General features: G+C 33.9%; 1 protein-coding gene and 1 pseudogene across 1 annotated transcript; both read left to right on the forward strand.

The window, feature by feature from the left end:
• Positions 1-11,065: 11,065 nt before the first annotated feature.
• Positions 11,066-13,282, forward strand: LOC111023003 (uncharacterized). The gene has a single exon (XM_022300339.2). It carries the CDS (start codon positions 11,180-11,182, stop codon positions 13,127-13,129), a length of 1,950 nt encoding a protein of 649 aa, XP_022156031.1. The 5' UTR covers positions 11,066-11,179; the 3' UTR covers positions 13,130-13,282.
• Positions 13,283-14,634: 1,352 nt separating this feature from the next.
• LOC148213223 (uncharacterized) lies at positions 14,635-16,729 on the forward strand (annotated as a pseudogene).
• The last annotated feature ends 3,356 nt before the right edge of the window (positions 16,730-20,085 follow it).

Raw genomic sequence — 20,085 nt, forward strand, 5'->3', positions numbered from 1 at the left:
TAAAACGAGGATCAAGTATTTGGTAAATTTTGAAATGTTCAAATTTCTCAAGGGATTAGATATATGTATATTGATACATTATAATATATAGTTAATTCCATATTAAAACTATATGTTATGAGAGAAAATTTTTAAATGAGATTCAGATAAAATTAATATGAATAAGATTCATATTAAAACTATAGGTTAAAAATAATGTGCATAAGATGTGCATTATGATTATAGATTATACGAGAGAAATGCTTTAGAATATGATTCTAATTTTGTAATAAATAATTAAGTGTTAATTATTTATTTATCTGATTAATTAATTAATATTAATTTGTTTAATATTAATTATTATTAATATTAACACTCCCCTGCTGAGGTTGGTTATGACGTAGGGAGTTACCCCACGTCATCCCTCGTTTTATCTGCTAAAAAGTTCTTCAAAAACGAGGGAGATGAACTTCCCCTGTTTTGATTCTCTCAAGGCTCTCTCTCTCAATTCCCTTGGCTTCCAAGATCGTTTCTCCCACAAGCACATTCTCATGCCCAAAGAATAGTAGGGAAGATCGTTTGGTAGTGTCAATTGGGTTTGTTGAAGAACTGTTCATCAAAGGTAATACCCAATTCCCTTGTATTTTCCTTTTTCATTTGTGGGTTTTGTTTCTCAAAATTCAAGAACAAAGATCCTTATTTCTTCTGCGGGATTAACGTCCTATCACGGGGTTCATATGAGCTTGCTCCATTCCAATCTCCTCGGATCTGGACTTGTTTCGGCTAAGCTTGCTTCGAATTGCGTAATCATCCCTACAGCCGGCGCCAATTGTTGATGCTGGGATTTTGGCCTGCTTGGTTCTCGCCAAATACGCACCAAATTTGATGATGATCATGAGGCCGGATACCTGCAAAACCGAACAACCTTAACTCGGTGTGACTTTAGTCACACTGGCTCCGATGCTTAAGTCAGCGATGAGAGAATTACTAAGTGAAGTACTTAGGGTTTATTTGCTTACCTTCAATGAGTGATTCCCCCTCCTATTTATGGTTGATTTTCCCCCCCTAGGGTTTCATTATTCGAATCCTAGGTCAATCAAATCTTGGGCTTCTTGGGCCGTGAGATGTCTCGTCGCGAGCTCCAACATCATAATAGGTTCGAGGTTCTACAAACACCAGTCGGTCAGGCTAGAGATCGAGAGAGAGGTCGAGAGGTGTTCTCGACCCATAGCCGTGGCGCCGAGCAGGCCTCGGCGCAGACCCCGGGTCGGCCTTTAGTTGGGTCGGCCCCTAAGTTCTGGGTCGAGCCCGGTCGGTGTAGCTTCGGAGTTCTTCCCAGTCCGATTCCCATCCTTGTCTGGACCGTTTCGTTTCTTATAACACATTCGATGTGGAGATCGCTCGTCAGTGCTGCCATGGGGCTCGCCATTGGCCATTGTGAGAGGGTACATACCACAAATCATTGGAAGGGCACATCGTCTGGTGCGCATCATCGTGGATCTACTCATCGTTGTTGCTTTAGCAGGGAAGAAAGGTGGTGGTTGGTATGGATATCAGAAAAAATTTCTTACCTGGATTTTTCTTTAACCACCATGGGGTCTGCTACAAAAAGAAATTATTATCTAATTAAAGTCCATTTGTGACTTTTTGAAAAGAAAAAAAATGTAATTAAAATCTCATTTTTTTAGAAGAAAACATCAAAAGTAATTATATGTTTATTTAGAGTAACTTAAAGTAACTAAAAATAATTATTTGTTTAAATTTTTTTATGTAAATTATTTGTTTAATTTAAAACTTAAATTTTTGGGAAGATTTGAGACTAAAACAGCACTCAATTAAATTTAAATTTTAATATAAGATAAATTAGAAGAATAAATTGATTGAATAAAAAGAAACGAAAATAGAAAAAAAGACAGAAAAAACCAATCATTTAAAAAGAAAACAAATCTCAATCTCTCAACCTCCGTAATTTGATAATCATTTCATTATATATTTTTTGTTTTTGGTTTTTAATTTTTGATAACTACTTCAATTTTGTATTTGTTTTTCAAAAACGATTTTGAAATTCTTGTAAATTTTTTTAAAAAATAGGGTTTAGAGTTCAGGTGTAGTAAAAAAAAACATATTTTTATTTTTCAAAATCTCATTTTTTTCTTCTAAATACTTAACTTTTTTTCTTCTAACAAATTTCTTTATCCCTCTAAAAATTGGTTCTCTGTATATATCTCTTTAAAAAATTTATTTTTCCTTTTATGTAAAATTTTAATATTGTAATATTTATTATTATTTTTTCTTTCTCTACAAAATTTATTTTTCTCTCTATAAAATTTTAATATTTTAATATTTATTATTATTTCTTTCTCTTTAAAAAATTATTTCTCTCTATAAAATTTTAATATTTTAAATATTTATTATTATCTCTTTCTCTCCAAAATTATGTCTATATATTTTTTCTAAAAAATTTAATGTCTTCCTAAACTTTTCTCTATGTAACTTTTCTTTCTTTTTCTAATATTTTTTTTTATCTGAAAATTATATTTTCTTTTCTGGTTCAATTTTCTTTCATTATAACTTGTATTTCTTTTGGTATTAATTTATTTTATCTAAAAATTATATTTCAAATATGGTTTTTGCCTCTAATTTTTTTTACTCAGTATCATTTTTCTCTCTTTCTATTTTTTTCCTTTTACATATCTTTTCCTCTTAACTTTACTTTTTTTTTTCTAAAATTTTTCTCATTTTTCTCTTTTTAACTTTACTTTCACTACTTTTTTTTCTAAATCTTTTTCTTTATCTCTCTAAAATTTCTCTTTCAAAAGTTTATTTTCATCTCTCTAAAGTTGTATTTTCATGTCTATACAGGATGACAAAAATTCTTACAAGTCGGGTTCCCACTTCAAAAATAGGAAATGCATGTCCCAACCCCATCATCGATTCCATTTGAAAAATAATTAATATATATTTTATGGACATATTTACTAAATTGTGAATAAAATATTAAATATTTTAAAAACTAATTATCTATGCTAGTAAATAATAAACCTAAAAATAATTAATATATATTTATTACACTTTTTTATTTTTTAAATTCAAAAAATAATTTAAATTAATTATAAAACTGATAATTTTTCAAGCGAATATCCTCATCTCCAAATAAGGATTATTTAACCTGGATCTCGATCCCCGGACTGAAGAACGAGGTGAAGATGTGAGACTAAAAATTCTAACAAGCATGAGAATGTGAGAGGGCATCCTCACTCCCGCCTCACACCATTGTTATCTATCTCTACTCCACATAGAATTTACTTTCTCTAATATATATTTTCAATTTTTAACTTTTTAAAAATAGAAAATTAAAAATGGTTACCAAACATATTTGATTTTCTATTTTTTTAAAAACAAAAAAAAGTTTTTGTTTTTCAAAAACTAAAAATAAAAATAGAACAACAAAAAAAAAAAATCGTTATCAAAGGAGCCCTAAACTTTATAGTGTGAAAGTTTTTGTTTTTCAAAAACTAAAAATAAAAATAGAACAACAAAAAATAATCGTTATCAAACGAGCCCTAAACTTTATAGTGTGAAAGTAGTAAAAAAAAAGAAATTTTTTTTAATCTAGATTAAATTTGATTATTTAATTTTTAAAAATTATACTGATAAATGGCTACTAAATTAAATGTGAAAGTAAGAAAATAAAATATTTTTAATAATCTAAATTAAATTTGATTATTTCATTTTTAGAAGTTATAATGATAAGTGGCTACTAAATTGGTTTGAAAGTAAAAATCACAATAATTAAAAAAAAAAAAATTGGCCCTAATTTCTCTTGCTACAAGGATTCAAGGAAGATGGTGGATATTTTACCTTATATATTGTTGAACTTGAAGTTACATTAAATTCAATCAAGCTTCATTTATTGACGGGAAGATATTAAACTTGAGTTATATTAAAGGAAGTCAAGTTACACCTATATGTGGTCCTAGACATAGAAGACGTTGTCAAAATTCAAATAGAAGGATGTGCCAATCGATCGTGACGATCCTGTACTGGAAGAGCTCCATCGTAAAGTCGAAGACATGCCACCTTTTACACAGATGCAAGATGAAGTCGGTCCTTCCATGCTGATGGTCATGACACTAGACTCATAGTTTAAGCCAGTTCGATACACGATTTTTGTCCCTACATAATGGGCCTGAGGCCAATCATGGACATAGATGTGAGAAGCATTGACAATACGTCGGTCGGTCGGGCATACGTCGGTCGGTGATGGTTTGGCCCTGAAGACCTAGCCGATGTACACCCTTAGCAGAGACACGTACAATTTTCTAAGGAGGGGTATATATATTTGGAATTAGTTTAATAGAAAACATTATTATTAAAAAAAAAAAAAAGCCTTTCCAATCTCCGTAAAAATAAATAATAAATGAGGCGTTCATTTTTTTTTCTTAAAGAAAATTAGAATTCTTTCTTGGTCCCACGCATGTTCTTTTATAAGTTTTTATCCAAAACCCTTTCTTAAAGCTCTCATCCTTAGCACCACCGTCAATCTCGCCTCTGATTCCGCCGGCGATGCAATATTCCCGGCTTCCATTGCTCCTCCATGCCTGTTACAGTTACCTATGATGTGGTTGTTTCCCCACGACGTTCTTCTCGAATTTCTAGATAGCCATCTTATCTTCAGCACTACCATTGTATGCTTCTCAGTCAGTCTTGCCAGTGTTTGCCAGTGTTGTCCACTCGGTATCCTTTACATGCTTATGTATCTTATGCTCAGTTGTCTCCATCTTTTAAGGCTTTTTCCTTGGAGGTTTCTTCTCACTGTGAGCCTAAATACTATCATTAGGCTATTCCATTTGATCATTGGAAAGAGGCTATGCAAACTGAGCTTTGTGCTATGGAGTCTAATAATATTTGGAAGGTTGTTCCTCTTCCTCCCAACAAGCACTTTATAGAATGTAAATGAGTTTATAAAGTCAAACATCGAGCTGATGGTTTAATTGAACAGTATAAAGCTCGTCTCGTTGTCAAAGGCGTTACACAACAAGAAGGCCTAGACTTTATTGACACCTTTTCCCCTGTTGCTAAACTCGTGACTGTTCGGGTTTTGCTTACTGTTGTCGTGTCTAAACATTGACCTCTTGTTTAGTTGGATGTTAATAACGCCTTTTTGCATGGTGACCTTTTTGAGGAGGTATATATATGGATCTCCCTTTGGTATGAACACTATCATGAGGTTTTTCTTAAGGGGGAGTGTTTGGTTTGTCGTTTGAAAAAGTCTATCTACAGGCTTAACTAAGCTCCATGCCAGTGGTTTGCGAAATTTTCTGCTGCTTTGTTGTCCCATAAATTATTCTCTTTTTATTCGGGACTCTGGTTCTCGATTTGTTGCCTTACTTGTGTACGCTTGTTCGTCTAATATTGATGAGTTAAAGTCTCTTCTCAACACTCGTTTTAAGCTAAAAGACTTGGGTTCTCTAAAATATTTTCTTGGTCTTGAGCTTGCTCGATCATCTCCAACATTTGTGTTTCTCAAAGGCACTATACGTTGCAACTTTTGGAGGATGCTCTGGTCTTTTGGCATGTTTTTCTGATGGAGATCTTCTTCATGATGCCTCGGTTTATAGGAGACTTGTTGGGCGTCTTTTGTATTTGACAATTTCACGCCATGACATTACCTTTCCGGTACACAAATTAAGTCAATATGTATCAAAGCGAACTAAGAGTCATCTTGCTTCAGCCTATCATTTGCTGCGATATTTGAAGAATTCACCATGACAGGGGATAATTCTTCTTGTTTCTTCTTCTCTTCAACCACGGGCATTGGCCGACTCTAACTGGGCGTCTTGTGCTGATTCTCGACGATTGACCACCGGGTTTTGTGTGTTCTTGGGCACTGCTTTGGTTTCTTAGAAGACCAAGAAACAATCTACGGTCTCTCGTTCGTCTCGTGAAGCCGAATTTGGAGCCTTAGCCATGGCTACTTGTGAATTGATTTGGCTTTCCCACCTTTTGAGTTATCTGCAGCTTTCTGGTTCTACTCTTGCACCTTCTGTTTTGTGATAATGAGGCTTCTGTCCACATCGCTTCTAATCTGATTTTTCACGAGTGAACAAAACAATTGAATTGGACTGCCATTTTCTTAATGATAAAATTGTCGATGGTTTTCTGAAGTTACTTCCTAGCCGACAAATTTACAGCTTGCTCATATGTTCACCAAAGCATTGCCGACTGCTGTCATTTTTCATCTTTTATCCAAGTTGGGTGTTTTGAATATTTACCACCCAACTTGAGGGGGAGTATTAGACTTAGTTGTTATTATGTTATTTTGTTACAGACCCATTGTGTATATATATCTTTATTTGGAGAATAATGAATACACGACAGACTATCTTTCTCCATTTTACTGTAATATCATAGTTTCCCTCGCAAAGACAAGCATGTATAAAATACTTTTGTTCTAAAAAATTGGTCACAAATCTTATGTGTCGTATTGAAAAAGACTATCCATGCCGATTTCTCCACTAATAAGTAATCTTATTTCACATCTTTTAAATGATTCAAGGGTTAAAAAATTTAAACTAATTCCCTCTATTTAACTATCTTAAAACTCCCCTCTCTCTCGGTAAAAATAAATAAATAGTAAATAAAATCTCACGAGAGGCGTAAAAAAGGGTTGACTCTCGGGGAAAACGGTAAGATTGATTTTTTTTTTCTGATGAAAAAATGATTTTTCCCGACCTTTAAAAACTCAAGTTTTCTACCATTTTACCTATATAATTTTTATGTGAAATTACACATCACACTTTGTTACTTTTTCTTTTTCTTTGGTTTCTCTCTATTCTTTATCTCTTCCCACAACTCCAAAAAAATATGTCTCTATTCTTCTATTTCTTCCCATTCTTCATTTTCTCTCTCTGTCCCCAAAATTTATTTTTTCCATGAAAACGCTACAATCTCTTATTCTCTCTTATCCTCCTTTTGAATGACAAGGGGCACCTAAAAAATAGTTGTTATTTATTTTATGGTAAGATATTTTATGTATATAATTTGTGAACTAAAAAATGAGCATAACTTTCTTTGACTTTTTTCCTTGAGATTGAGAAAAAATGGTTTCTGGGTTTTGAAGTACTGTGTAGTCTTCTTTTCTTCCAACTGCTGCAAAATTTTGGGTGCTGCTATCACCACTATCAGCGTCACAAGTCCTCACCAACATTGAGTGTGTAGAGTCTTCAGCTAAGAGCTAAAGCGAGAGAGATCTGAATCAAAGTTAAAAGAGATCTAAGACAGGGAGATCAAGGTCTGGTCGAGTGCGAGAGCGAGATCTAACCAAAAGCTAGAGATAGAGAGATCGACACTTGATGCTTATTGAGGGCCAATAAGGAACCGGCTGCATGCTATGGAAGGCATGGGAAGGGAGACGAGTTCGAGGACGACGGGCTTGAAGATCTTAAACATGTGTCCGAGCCCGACAAAGATCGAAGTCGTTGGAGAAGAACTTGTCATGTGAAGTTGTGATGAGATCGAAGCCATGAGAGGTCTTGGCCTTGATTTCGGAAAGAGCACCAAAAATGGAGTTGAATATTAAGGATTAGCGATGAGTTTTCCATCTTTATCTTTTTTTTTTTCCTATGAGTTTGGTCTTTTACAAAAGAGAGAAAACAACTTTCTTTCCTTAATTTTCTTCACCACAATTCAGCTCTCTTAGAAGAAGTAAACCTTAATCTTTTCCCACTCTCATTGTTTTTTTTCTTTTTTTCTTTTTTTCTTTTTTTTTGTCATAATTGCTTCGAAAAACTGTAAGAAGAAATATGGAAACTAAAAAATGGAGGGAAGGAGAAAGAATAATGGCTAGAGGAAGAAAGAGAAAAATAAGAGGAGATGTAATTTGGGAGCAAGGAAAGGAAAGGCAATATGTAATTTTACATATAAACAGTGAAAAGAGGCTGTGAGTTCGATCCTCATATACATAAAAATGAAATAGGTATAGGTATATAGAAAACTTAAATTTTTTCAAATAGAGTAAAAATCTACTCAGTCCAAATTCTCATTCCATGATAATTTTGGAATGATAATTTTGACTGAAATAAACAGGTCCTAACTACCTATTACAGATTTTTCTTTTTCTATTTTTGATTTGCTTGATGCATTCATTCATTTTGTTCTAACTTATTTATTATTATTGTTTTTACTCGAATGCATCAATGTTTTATTATTATTTTTTATTTTAGTATTATTGTTTCTAAACTTTACCAACCTTAAAAGTAATTTTGGAATAGCAAAATCAATTTTTTTTCAAATATAATATTGCAAATCTAATTTAATTATCTATCTTTCTAGACCTACAAAATTAATCTCTACCAAACAATTAAAATTTTACAAAATATCTTTCAAAAGTTAAAACTTTAAAATAAATATTATCATAAGTGTTAAGACACCGTATTTGGTTTGATTCAAATTTTATTATTTTTATTTATTTATTATTAACATTAATATTAATATTTTATATTATAAAATTTTATTTTATTTGTAAAAGTTTAAGGTAAGGTTTTAATTAAATTTGAAAATAGATTTTGTTTTAAAAGAATTTGATTTATTATTAAAATAAATAAATAAATAAGATTTGATTTTAAGTAAATAAAAAGATTTGTTTAAATTTAAAAAAAAAAAACTTTTTTTTAATAAAACTGATTTTGATTCTGTTTTACTCGTCAAAAATACTATAATTTTCACCCTTCTCATTGTTACCGTTGCATTTTTGCTTATTTAAAGAGGGAAAGGGACAGATTAGGGACACAAAAAAATACAGAAAAACACAAAAACAGGGAGAGCCATGCAGAAAAAATAGATTTTTTCCCTTTAGGAGAGTCCTTCTCTCTCTTAAACCCACAAAGAATCCCATTTTTCTTTCTTCCCTCCTTCCTCTCTCTAAAAGCTCACCATCTCCATCTCCTTCCTTTTTTTTTCCTTCTTCCTTTCTCTAAAACCCCCCACATTTTTCCTCCATAATATTTCTCTCTCTCAAACTTCATCTTCTACCTCACCACCACCATTCCCTCTTACTATCTCTTCAAAAACCTATCTTCTTTTACATTTTTATTTTTATTTTTATTTTTTCCCTCTTTCCATCTTCTCTCTCCAAACACCCATTTTCTTTTCGGTTTACTTTATTTTGTTTTGCTCCTCTCTCTACAACCCATTTCTCCCCTCAAACACTCATTTTATTTTCCCTTTTTATCTTATTTTATTTTCTTTCTCCCTCTACAGCCCATTTCTCATTCCATCTTCTCTTCTTCTACCTCCTCAATTTCAAGCTCCACCACAACACCCACAGCATCAATTCCAGCGGCAGCACAGGAACTTCGCCGGCGAATCGACATTCCGGTGACCGACGGTACAGATCGGCGGCACCCACGTAGCGGTGACAGTAACGTTTCGACAACAAACTCCGACAAACACAAATCCGACGATTTGTAGCAGTACGATCTCGAAAAACAGTGACTTCTAGCGACGAGAGCAACTCCCATTCTGGTGACAATGGACTCCGGCGACGCAGAGCCATTTCAGCCTCCAATGGGGGTGAGATAACCTCACGAGCATTGTACGCCTACAGCGGCAGGACCCGAACGGCACCACAGCTCACTGGTAGTAGCCATAGATTCCGGTGACCTCCATCCTTCCTCTACTGAAACAAAGGTAAGAAATGTGAGTTTTGGTTTGCTGAAAATCAAAGGAAAAGAAAGTTTTTTTAATAAAAGGAAAAAAGTGGTAAATTTTTTTTAGTCTTTCCTTAAACGAGGAGTTTGTTTGGAGGGATAGTGTTCTGTCAGAAACTTTTTTTTTTACTTTTAATTAAGCTTTTTTAAAAGAAAATAAAGGTTTTGTAAATGAGATTTATTTTAAAACAAAATATTTTTCTTTGTAAATCCTGTAAGTTTTAAAAGGAAAAATGTTTTAAATTTCAAACTTTCTTTTTAAATAAATAAATAGTGGACTAAAAATGATTCGTTTGAAATTAAAAGATTTCGTTTAGAGTTTTTTTTAAACAAAATTAAAAAATACAAAGTTTGTAATTTAAAATGGAGTATAGTTTAATAGTTTATATCTTAAGGTGGTGGTACGTTGGTGAAATGTTGGAGTGTCTTATGTCGCAAGTTTTTAGAGCCTTTCAATATTCTCGAGGTGTCAAATTTTTTCTAATGGTCTTCCTGCCACTCATACCTATTAATTCACAAAATGAAAATTAATATAATATGAGACATTTAAAATAAAATAAAACATTTCTTTTTTTTTGGACCAAATAAAATAATAGGATAATTTTTGATTCAGTCGACTCCCGGACCAACAATCTTTTTTCGCAGACATTCTCTTTATTGTTAGATGACCAATCACACCTCATAGATGATTAGTGGCGACTCCAAACCCTTATCTCGGAAGAGACCTTTCAGGGATGACGTCGGCCGCTCCGCGTCGCGATGACGTTGCGACAATAAGAAAAACATTTAACCACTGGAAAAGATTTTAACATCAGGTAAATAAAATTCACGAATAATATAATTTTAAGCAGAATAAATATTTATCTTATTTAATTATTCTTAATTAATTTATGAAACTATTTCTCTATTATTATAAAAATAATTTTAATTTTTAATATTTGGTAACTTTAAATAGTAATAAAAAAACATTTTTTTTTAAAATGATTTTGTTATTCCAAAACTATATTTGAGGGATGTATTTAGGTAAATTTAAATAGTAATAAAAAATAAAACATTGACACATTCAAATTAAAAGAGAAAAAGATATTTAATAGTTGAGAAGCTTGAAACTTATCCTTCAATTGGTTTTCATGATAACAAGAATCATTAAGAAGAATTAAATATTATAAACATTGTTCTCCCTAAAATTACATTATTTAAGAATTTTATTTAGATAATATTAAAGTCTTCTCATTTTTGAATTTGAAAACTATTTTTAGGAGATGCGCAAAGTTTAAAAATAATAATAAAAACGACCCTACTATTTCAGAAAATTCAGAAAATTAGAAATCTTTTCTTGGTCGCCACGCATGAAAATTCTTTTATAACTGAAAAGTCTGAAATGCAAATGAAACTCAAATTTTTATCCAAAACCGTTTATTAAATCTCTGCTTAGCACCGCCGTCAATCTCGCCTCTGATTCCGCCGGCGACTGAATTTTTCCGGCTTCGATGGCTCCTCCATGCCTTCTCGGTCCGCCGGAGCTCTACGCCCCACTCCAACAACCTGAATCACCACCATCAACCGCCGGCGACCCCTTCGTGGATGCACTGGTGGCCAACTTCAACAAAATCGACGGAACTGCGGCACCGCCGATGGGATTCACGGAGAATATGTCGGCGACCTTCCTCTCCTCCGGTAATCCTTGCCTCGACTTCTTCTTCCATGTGGTTCCCGATACGCCGTCCGATTCTTTGACCGAGAGGCTGAGATTGGCTTGGAATCACAATCCGTTGATGACGCTGAAGCTAATCTGTAATTTGCGAGGCGTGCGTGGCACCGGAAAGTCCGATAAAGAGGGATTTTACACGGCGGCGCTCTGGCTCCACAAATTTCATCCCAAAACCCTAGCAGGTAACATTCCTTCTCTTGCTGATTTCGGTTATTTCAAGGATCTGCCGGAGATACTGTACCGGCTCCTTGAGAGCTCCGATGTGAGGGCGAATCAGAAGGAGGAGTGGTTGGAAAGAAAAAGAAGTGGTAGGAAGAGGAGAAGGAGATCATCGATTGGGAGAGGGGCGGTTGGTGGAAGGTTCATGCAAAATAAGATGAAATCGAGGAAGAAAGGAATCCAATCTTCTACGGACAGAGATGAAAAGATTTCAAAAGCCATGGAGAGACAGAGGATAGAGAAAGAGAATGCGAGCGCGGAGAGGAAGAGGATGAAGGTTTCGATGGCGAAGAAGGCTGTGGAGCGTTACCAATCGGATCAAAATTACCGTCTCTTGTACGATCGAATCTCTGAATTCTTCGCGGATTGCTTGAAATCTGATCTCCAATTTCTGAGCTCTGGAGATTTGAGGAAAATCAGTCTCGCTGCGAAATGGTGCCCTTCCGTCGATTCATCCTTCGATCGATCGACATTACTCTGTGAGAGCATAGCGAGGAAGGTTTTCCCGCGGGAATCGGATCCAGAATACGAAGGGATTGAAGAATCGCATTATGCTTACAGAGTCCGCGACAGATTGAGGAAACAAGCTCTGGTGCCGCTCCGGAAGGTGTTGGAGCTGCCGGAGGTTTACATGGGAGCCAATCGGTGGGAATCAATCCCTTACAACAGAGTAGCATCTGTCGCCATGAAGAACTACAAGGAAAAATTCGTAAAACACGACGGCGAACGATTCGCTGAATACTTGAAAGATGTCAAGTCTGGGAAGACAACGATCGCCGCCGGGGCATTGCTTCCCCACGAGATCATAAAGTCTTTGGACGAGGATGGGGAAGACGGCGGAGAAGTTGCAGAGCTTCAATGGAAGAGAATGGTGGATGATTTGTTGAAGAAAGGGAAGTTGAGAAACTGCATTGCTGTCTGCGATGTCTCTGGAAGTATGATTGGGATTCCCATGGAGGTTTGTGTTGCTTTGGGTCTGTTGGTTTCTGAACTGAGCGAAGATCCATGGAAGGGGAAGGTGATCACATTCAGTGAGAGCCCCGAGCTCCATTTGATAAAAGGGAACAGTCTGAAATCGAAGTCCGATTTCGTGAGGGAGATGGAATGGGGAATGAACACTGATTTTCAGAAGGTTTTTGATCAAATTCTGAGAGTGGCTGTGGATGGGAAGTTGAAGGAAGAAGAGATGATAAAGAGGGTGTTCGTTTTCAGTGACATGGAGTTCGATCAAGCATCACCCAACTCGTGGGAAACAGATTACCAACTCATAACCAGAAAATTTGCACAGAAAGGGTATGCATCGGCTGTTCCACAGATTGTGTTTTGGAACTTGAGACATTCATCGGCGACGCCCGTGCCCTCGACGGAGGAGGGGGTGGCGCTGGTGAGCGGATTCTCGAAGAACTTGCTCAACTTGTTTCTGGATGGCGACGGCGTAATCCAACTGGAGGCGGTCATGGAGATGGCCATCTCCGGCAAAGAGTATCAGAAGCTTGTTGTTCTTGATTGATCAACCAAACCAAGGTACGTTAGATGTAATTTACTTTTGATTTTCACCTTGTTTTGTTTTTACTTTTTGAGGTTTTTCCATAGAAAAAAAGGGAAGGAAAGAAATGCAGAAGTTAGTATGATCAATGAATAAAACTTGGTAATATGGAGTTTATGGGTGTGTCCACACTTTTAGAATTGAAATTGAGCAATTATATATTATGATCCAAAAACTTTATGAAATATTTGGAATGAACTTTAGTGTTATAGCTATCAATTCTGTCCATGAAGGAGAGCTGTACATGTACATGGTTCATAATTAAAAGCAAACAAATAAATTTGGAGAGATGATTTCAAACAGAAAAAGGCCAACAAAATGGCAAATAGCTACTAATTTTTCAAACAGAAACAAATAAAGGCCAGAAATGATCGGGGCTAATTTTAAAATTAATGTTATTTAAAAAACAAATTACAAAAGTAATGTAGAGTTCAAAATAAATGTAAATTAAAAAAGAAATTTCAAAATTAAAGTAGATATTAAAAGTATTGACAAAAAACTTTTCTACTATTAATTTAATTTAGTCCAATGAAGAATGAAAGAATAGTTTATGACGGTTTAAAAAATTTTCAAATCGAAAATCGCCTATAAAGTTCCTCCAATTTTTCCCGACGATAAAAAACTTTTCTCGATTAATTTAATTTACTCCAATGAAGATTGAAAGAATAGTTTAGGACAGTTTTACAAAAAAAGAATCAACTCGTTCTTTGTTTACAAGAAAATTGAGCTGTAAAAATGGATGATTGCACGAAAAAAAAGAAAAAGGAAAAAAGAAGCTAATTAATAGGGAAAAAAAGTAGTCTCAGACTAAACTAATAAGGAAAATGGAAATTGAATAATGAAAGAAATAAATTGTTCAACGGACAAGGGAAATCGCAGGCAATGGCCACGATTCCCCCTCGGCTTCCGCCTGGCTCCTGCTTGTGGTGTTGGGGCCACGTAGTTCTTGAAATCGTTTTACGATAAATTACGGCCGATTTCAAGAACCTATTTTTGGAATTTATTTTATCACTTCATAATTTCTGTAATATCTTTAAACATATACATTAACAAACTCAAAGCACTTTTAAACACTAATTGGGTCTTGTGATTTAGTTTTGGGGTCATTTTAGTCTTTCAAATAGTGCTTTCTTAATTATTTTTAATTATTTTTACTTTCTTTTCTCCATTTTAACCGTGTATTTTTTTCTCCTTTTTTTGTATTTTTGAGATTACTTTTCTTTTTTACTTTTTTATTTTTGGGTTAAAAAATATATTTGATTACTTAAGCTAAAGTATCATTGAATCCCTAAATTTAAGTTTGTAACTTAACAATTTAGTTTTAGTTTAAATTTTGTATTCCCTGCTGTGAAAAACCTTATCAAAATTAAGTGTGACTTTTAATTTATAAACATACATTTAGTTTCTCATTGATTTATGGATCTACATATATAAAAACTTTAAAATAGATTTTATGATAGGGATTAAAGCGTTGCAAAATTTAAACTATTGGGATTAAATTTTTACTTATTAAAATTAATGGACTAAATTGTTACCAATTTATAACTATATGAACTAAATCGTTAGAAAGTTCAGGTACAAAAATATTTTTAACCCTTTTTTTTCCAATCTTGATTTCAACTCACTATATTCAATAAAGTTCCTGTAATGTCGTCCTAGCTTTTCCATTAAAGTATATAATTTTGTTAAAATTTTGTAAATATTGATCAAAATGGTCAAAAAGTATAGGAACTAAAATGAACTTTATGAAAATATATGGACTAAAATAACCAAAATTTGAAAAATAAATTGATTAAAATGAATATTTCAAAGTAAAAAATCAAAATAAACTAAAACTATTATGAATTTTTAATTAAATAGATGCCCACTAACACTTGCTTAGTGTCCAATTTTGAGGTGTCTCAAAATTCATGCTCCATATGTCCTCTATGTGTCTTTTATTCATAAACCCCATATGTTCCATTATCCATGCACCATGTGTTGAAATCATAATGCCCTATGTGTCTCAATTTTAGACATTATTAGTGTCATGTAAATCACACCACATGCTTATCCATGGCCTATAAATAAGGTTAATGTGGTGCTCAATTAGTAGTGAGAATTTGTGAGAAATTAGTGATGAGAATTTGTGAGAAATTAGTGAGAAATTTGGTGGGAAATCAAGTTTGAAAATTGGTGGGAAATGTCATTTTGAATTTTGAATTTTCTTTATTATTTGAATTGTTTTGTTTATTTTATTTACCCGACGTTGCCTCGTTTCGTTCCTCAATTTTACAACACGTTATCAGCACGAGCCTCTGTCATTTCTCCTGTTGAAGGTAGGTTCCGAAGGTAGGTAATTTAATTTTTATTTTTCAAGTAATATGTTGTTTTCATATGTTAAATCCCTAATTTGAGTTTTTTTTTTGTGATAGTGTCACCATGACAAATTTGACCAAATTAGAATTTGCCGCTCTTGATATCAATGGCAATAATTATTTGTCATGGGTACTAGATGCTGGAATTCATCTTGATGCCATGAACTTGGGAGAAACCATCAAAGAAGGAAATACACCCACAAGTCAGGAAAAGGCAAAAGCCATGATTTTCCTTCGTCACCATCTTCACGAGGGGTTGAAAATGGAGTATGTGACAATAAAAGACCCGCTTGCCTTGTGGCAAAATTTGAGAGAAAGATATGATCATCAAAAAACAGTTATTCTTCCTAAAGCTCGTTATGAATGGATGCATTTGAGGCTCCAAGACTTCAAATTAGTAAGTGATTATAATTCTGCACTATTCAAAATCAGTTCGAAATTGAAGTTATGTGGAGAAAAATTACTGATAGTGATATGCTAGAAAAGACATACTCAACCTTCCATGTCTCGAATATACTCTTGCAACAACAATATCGAGAGAAAGGTTTTAAGAAATATTCTAAACTCATATCATGTCTTCTGGTTGCTGAGCAAAATAATGAGCTATTGATGAAAAATCATGAATCTCGACCAACGGGAGCAACGCCATTCCCATAGGCGAATGCTGTAAATTTCAATAATCGTGGTCGAGGTCGAGGTCGTGGTCGAGGGCGTGACCGTGGCAGAGGAAAAAATAATTTTTCATTTCGTGTTGGGCACTATAATCGTCCAAATTTTAAAAGAACCACACGAAATGTTGATCATAAAGAAAAAACTCCACAAGATCAGAATTCCAGAAGTGTTGAAAATAAGTGCTTCCGATGCGGTATGACTGGGCATTGGACACATATTTGACGTACATCGAAACACTTAGTGAATCTTTATCAAGCTTCCTTGAAAGAAAAAGGAAAAAATGTAGAAGCAAATCTTGCCTACCAGGATGGTGATATCTTTGACACTGCCAATATTACAAGTTTGGATGTGGCTGACTTTCTTGAATCTCCTGGAGAACAAATTGGCACAGTGAGCACAATGGATGGAATAACAAGTGCTTCTTTTGATTTTGAGAATATTCAGAACTAATGTTTTTTTTATATCTTTTATGTATGTTTTGTATTTCAAGTTTTTTTTCTTCTTCCTTCTTCTTATTGTAATTATTTTGTTTAATGAAGAAGCATGGACAGTTTTCATATATTGGATGACTCGAAAATGAGCAATGGTGATCTATGTCTGGCAGACAATGCGACTACGCACACAATACTGAAAAGTAGACAATATTTTTCTAAATTGACAATGCTGAAAGCAAAAGTCAATACTATATCAGGTTCTGCAAACTTGATTGAAGGTTTTGGAAAAGAAGACATAATTTTGCCTAGAGGAACAAAATTTACAATTGACAATGCATTGTTCTCTAGTCAATCAAAGAGAAATCTACTGAGTTTTAAAGATATATGTTGCAATGGTTATCATATTGAGACTGATAACAAGAATAATATAGAATATCTCTATATTATATGTATTGTCTCACATAACAAACGTATACTTGAAAAGTTGCCTGCTTTATCTTCTGGATTATATTATACTCATATACGAGTAATGGAAACATATGCAACTACGAACTTGAAGTTCATAAATCCAGATATATTTACCATTTGGCATGACCGATTAGGTCATCCTGGGTCCATAATGATGAGAAGAATCATTGAAAATTCACATGGACATCCATTAAAGAACCAAAAGATTCTTCAATCTAATGAATTATCATGTGATGCTTGATCTCAAGGCAAATTGATCATTAGACCATCACCATTTAAAGTAGGGACTGAATCACCTACATTTTTAGAACGAATTCATGGTGATATATGTGGACCTATTAATCCACCAAGCGGTCCTTTCAGATATTTTATGGTGTTAATAGACGCATCAAGTAGATGGTCACATGTATGCTTATTATCAAGTCGAAACCTTGCATTTGCAAGACTACTTGCTCAAATAATAAAGTTACGAGCACAATTTCCTGATTATACAATTAAAAGTATTCGTCTTGATAATGCTGGTGAATTTACATCCCAATCATTTAATAATTACTGTATGGCAATTGGGATAAATGTTGAACATCCTGTAGCTCATGTTCATACACAAAATGGTTTAGCAGAATCATTCATAAAACGATTGCAGTTAATTGCTAGACCATTACTTATGAGAGCTAAGCTCCATACATCTGTATGGGGACATGCTATTTTACATGCAGCGTCGCTCGTACGCATTAGACCAACATCTTATCATAAATATTCCCCGTTACAATTAGCTTATGGCCAAGAGCCAAATATTTCCCATCTGAGAATTTTTGGATGTGCAGTATATGTTCCAATTGCTCCACCACAACGTACTAAGATGGGTCCTCAAAGGAGGCTAGGAATATATGTTGGATTTGATTCCCCATCAACTATTAAATATCTTGAACCCTTGACGGGTGATGTATTTACTACACGATTTGCTGATTGTCATTTTAATGAGACAAATTTTCCAACATTAGGGGGAGGAATAATGAAGTTGGAAAAAGAAATTACATGGAATGCATCGTTATTGTCTCATTTCGATCCCCGTACAGATCAATGTGAACTTGAAGTTCATAAAATAATTCATTTGCAAAATATAGCAAATCAATTACCAGATGCATTTATTGATGCCAAGAAAGTGACCAAGTCACATATACCAGCTGCGAATGTTCCATCAAAAATTGACATCCCAATGCAGAAAGTTGTCATTAATGAATCTGCAACACACCATAAGCGTGGTAGACCAATGGGTTCCAAAGATAAAAATCCTCGGAAAAGAAAAATAGTCAATAATCAAAATGACACAATTGAGAATGAGGATATTCCAGAAGAAATCCTAAACATGACTACTCATAAAGATATTGAGGAAAGTCAAGTACCTGAAGATAATAATGAGATTTCAATGAATTACGTTATGACTGGAAAAAGATGGAACCGAACTAATGTAGTTATTGATGATATTTTTGCTTATAATGTTGCTATTGACATTTTATCTGAAAGTGACGATTGTGAACCAAAATCTATGAAAGAATGTCAACAGAGAAAAGATTGGCTTAAATGGAAAGAAGCAATCCAGGCAGAACTTAACTCACTTTCAAAACGTCAAGTTTTTGGACCAGTAGTCCGAACACCGGAAAATGTTAAGCCTGTGGGATACAAATGGCTATTCGTAAGGAAACGAAATGAAAACAATGAAATCACAAGATATAAGGCAAGATTGGTTGCACAAGGTTTTTCACAAAGACCCGGTATTGATTATGAGGAGACATATTCTCCTGTGGTGGATGCGATTACACTAAGATATTTAATTGACATGACTGTGTTTGAAAGTCTTGACATGCATCTTATGGATGTAGTCACTGCATATTTATATGGATCTCTTGATAATGATATTTATATGAAAATTCCTAAAGGATTTAAAGTACCCAATTCTAATGCTCGGGAATTGTATTCCATAAAGTTACAGAGATCATTATATGGATTAAAACAATCAGGACGGATGTTGTACAATTGTCTAAGTGGATATTTGTTGGAAGAAGGATATAAGAATAATCCAATATGTCCTTGTGTTTTTATAAAAAAATCACAGTCGGGATTTGCCATTATAACTGTATATGTTGATGATTTGAATCTAATTGGAACTTCTGAAGAACTTTCAAAGGCAACATAGTATCTTAAGAAAGAATTTGAGATGAAAGATCTCGGGAAAACAAAATTTTGTCTTGGCCTACAAATTGAGCATTTAGCAGATGAGATATTTGTACATCAGTCAACTTATACAGAGAAAAATTTTGAAAAGATTTTATATGGATAAAGCGCACCCATTAAATATTATAATGGAAGTTCGCTCACTTGATGTGAAAAAAGATATATTTAGACCTCGAGAAGATAATGAAGAGCTTCTTGGTCCTGAAGTACCATATCTTAGTGCAATTGGTGCGCTTATGTATCTGACTAATAACACAAGACCAGATATAACATTTTCAGTTAATTTATTAGCTAGATATAATGCTTATCCTACAAAAAGACATTGGAATGGGATTAAGCATATATTTCGCTATCTTCGAGGAATGACTGATATAGGTTTGTTTTATTTAAACAAATCAAATTTTGATCTAGTTGGATATGCAGATTCTGGATATTTATCTGATCCACATAAAGCTAGATCTCAAACCGGTTATTTGTTCACATGTGGAGGAACTGCTATATCATGGCGATCAGTAAAACAAACCATAACCGCCACCTCCTCAAATCATGCTGAAATTCTTGCAATTCATGAAGCTAGTCGAGAATGTGTATGGTTAAGATCAATGACTCAACACATTCGTGAAACATGTGGTCTATCATCTAGTAAAAATCTTCCAACGATACTTTACGAAGATAACACAACATGTATAGCTCAAATCAAAGGAGGATATATTAAAGGAGATAGAACAAAACATATTTCACCAAAACTTTTCTATAC

Source organism: Momordica charantia (genome assembly GCF_013281855.1).
Source record: "Momordica charantia cultivar OHB3-1 chromosome 1 unlocalized genomic scaffold, Mcharantia_2.0 BLBB01000001.1, whole genome shotgun sequence".
Lineage (NCBI taxonomy): Eukaryota > Viridiplantae > Streptophyta > Magnoliopsida > Cucurbitales > Cucurbitaceae > Momordica > Momordica charantia.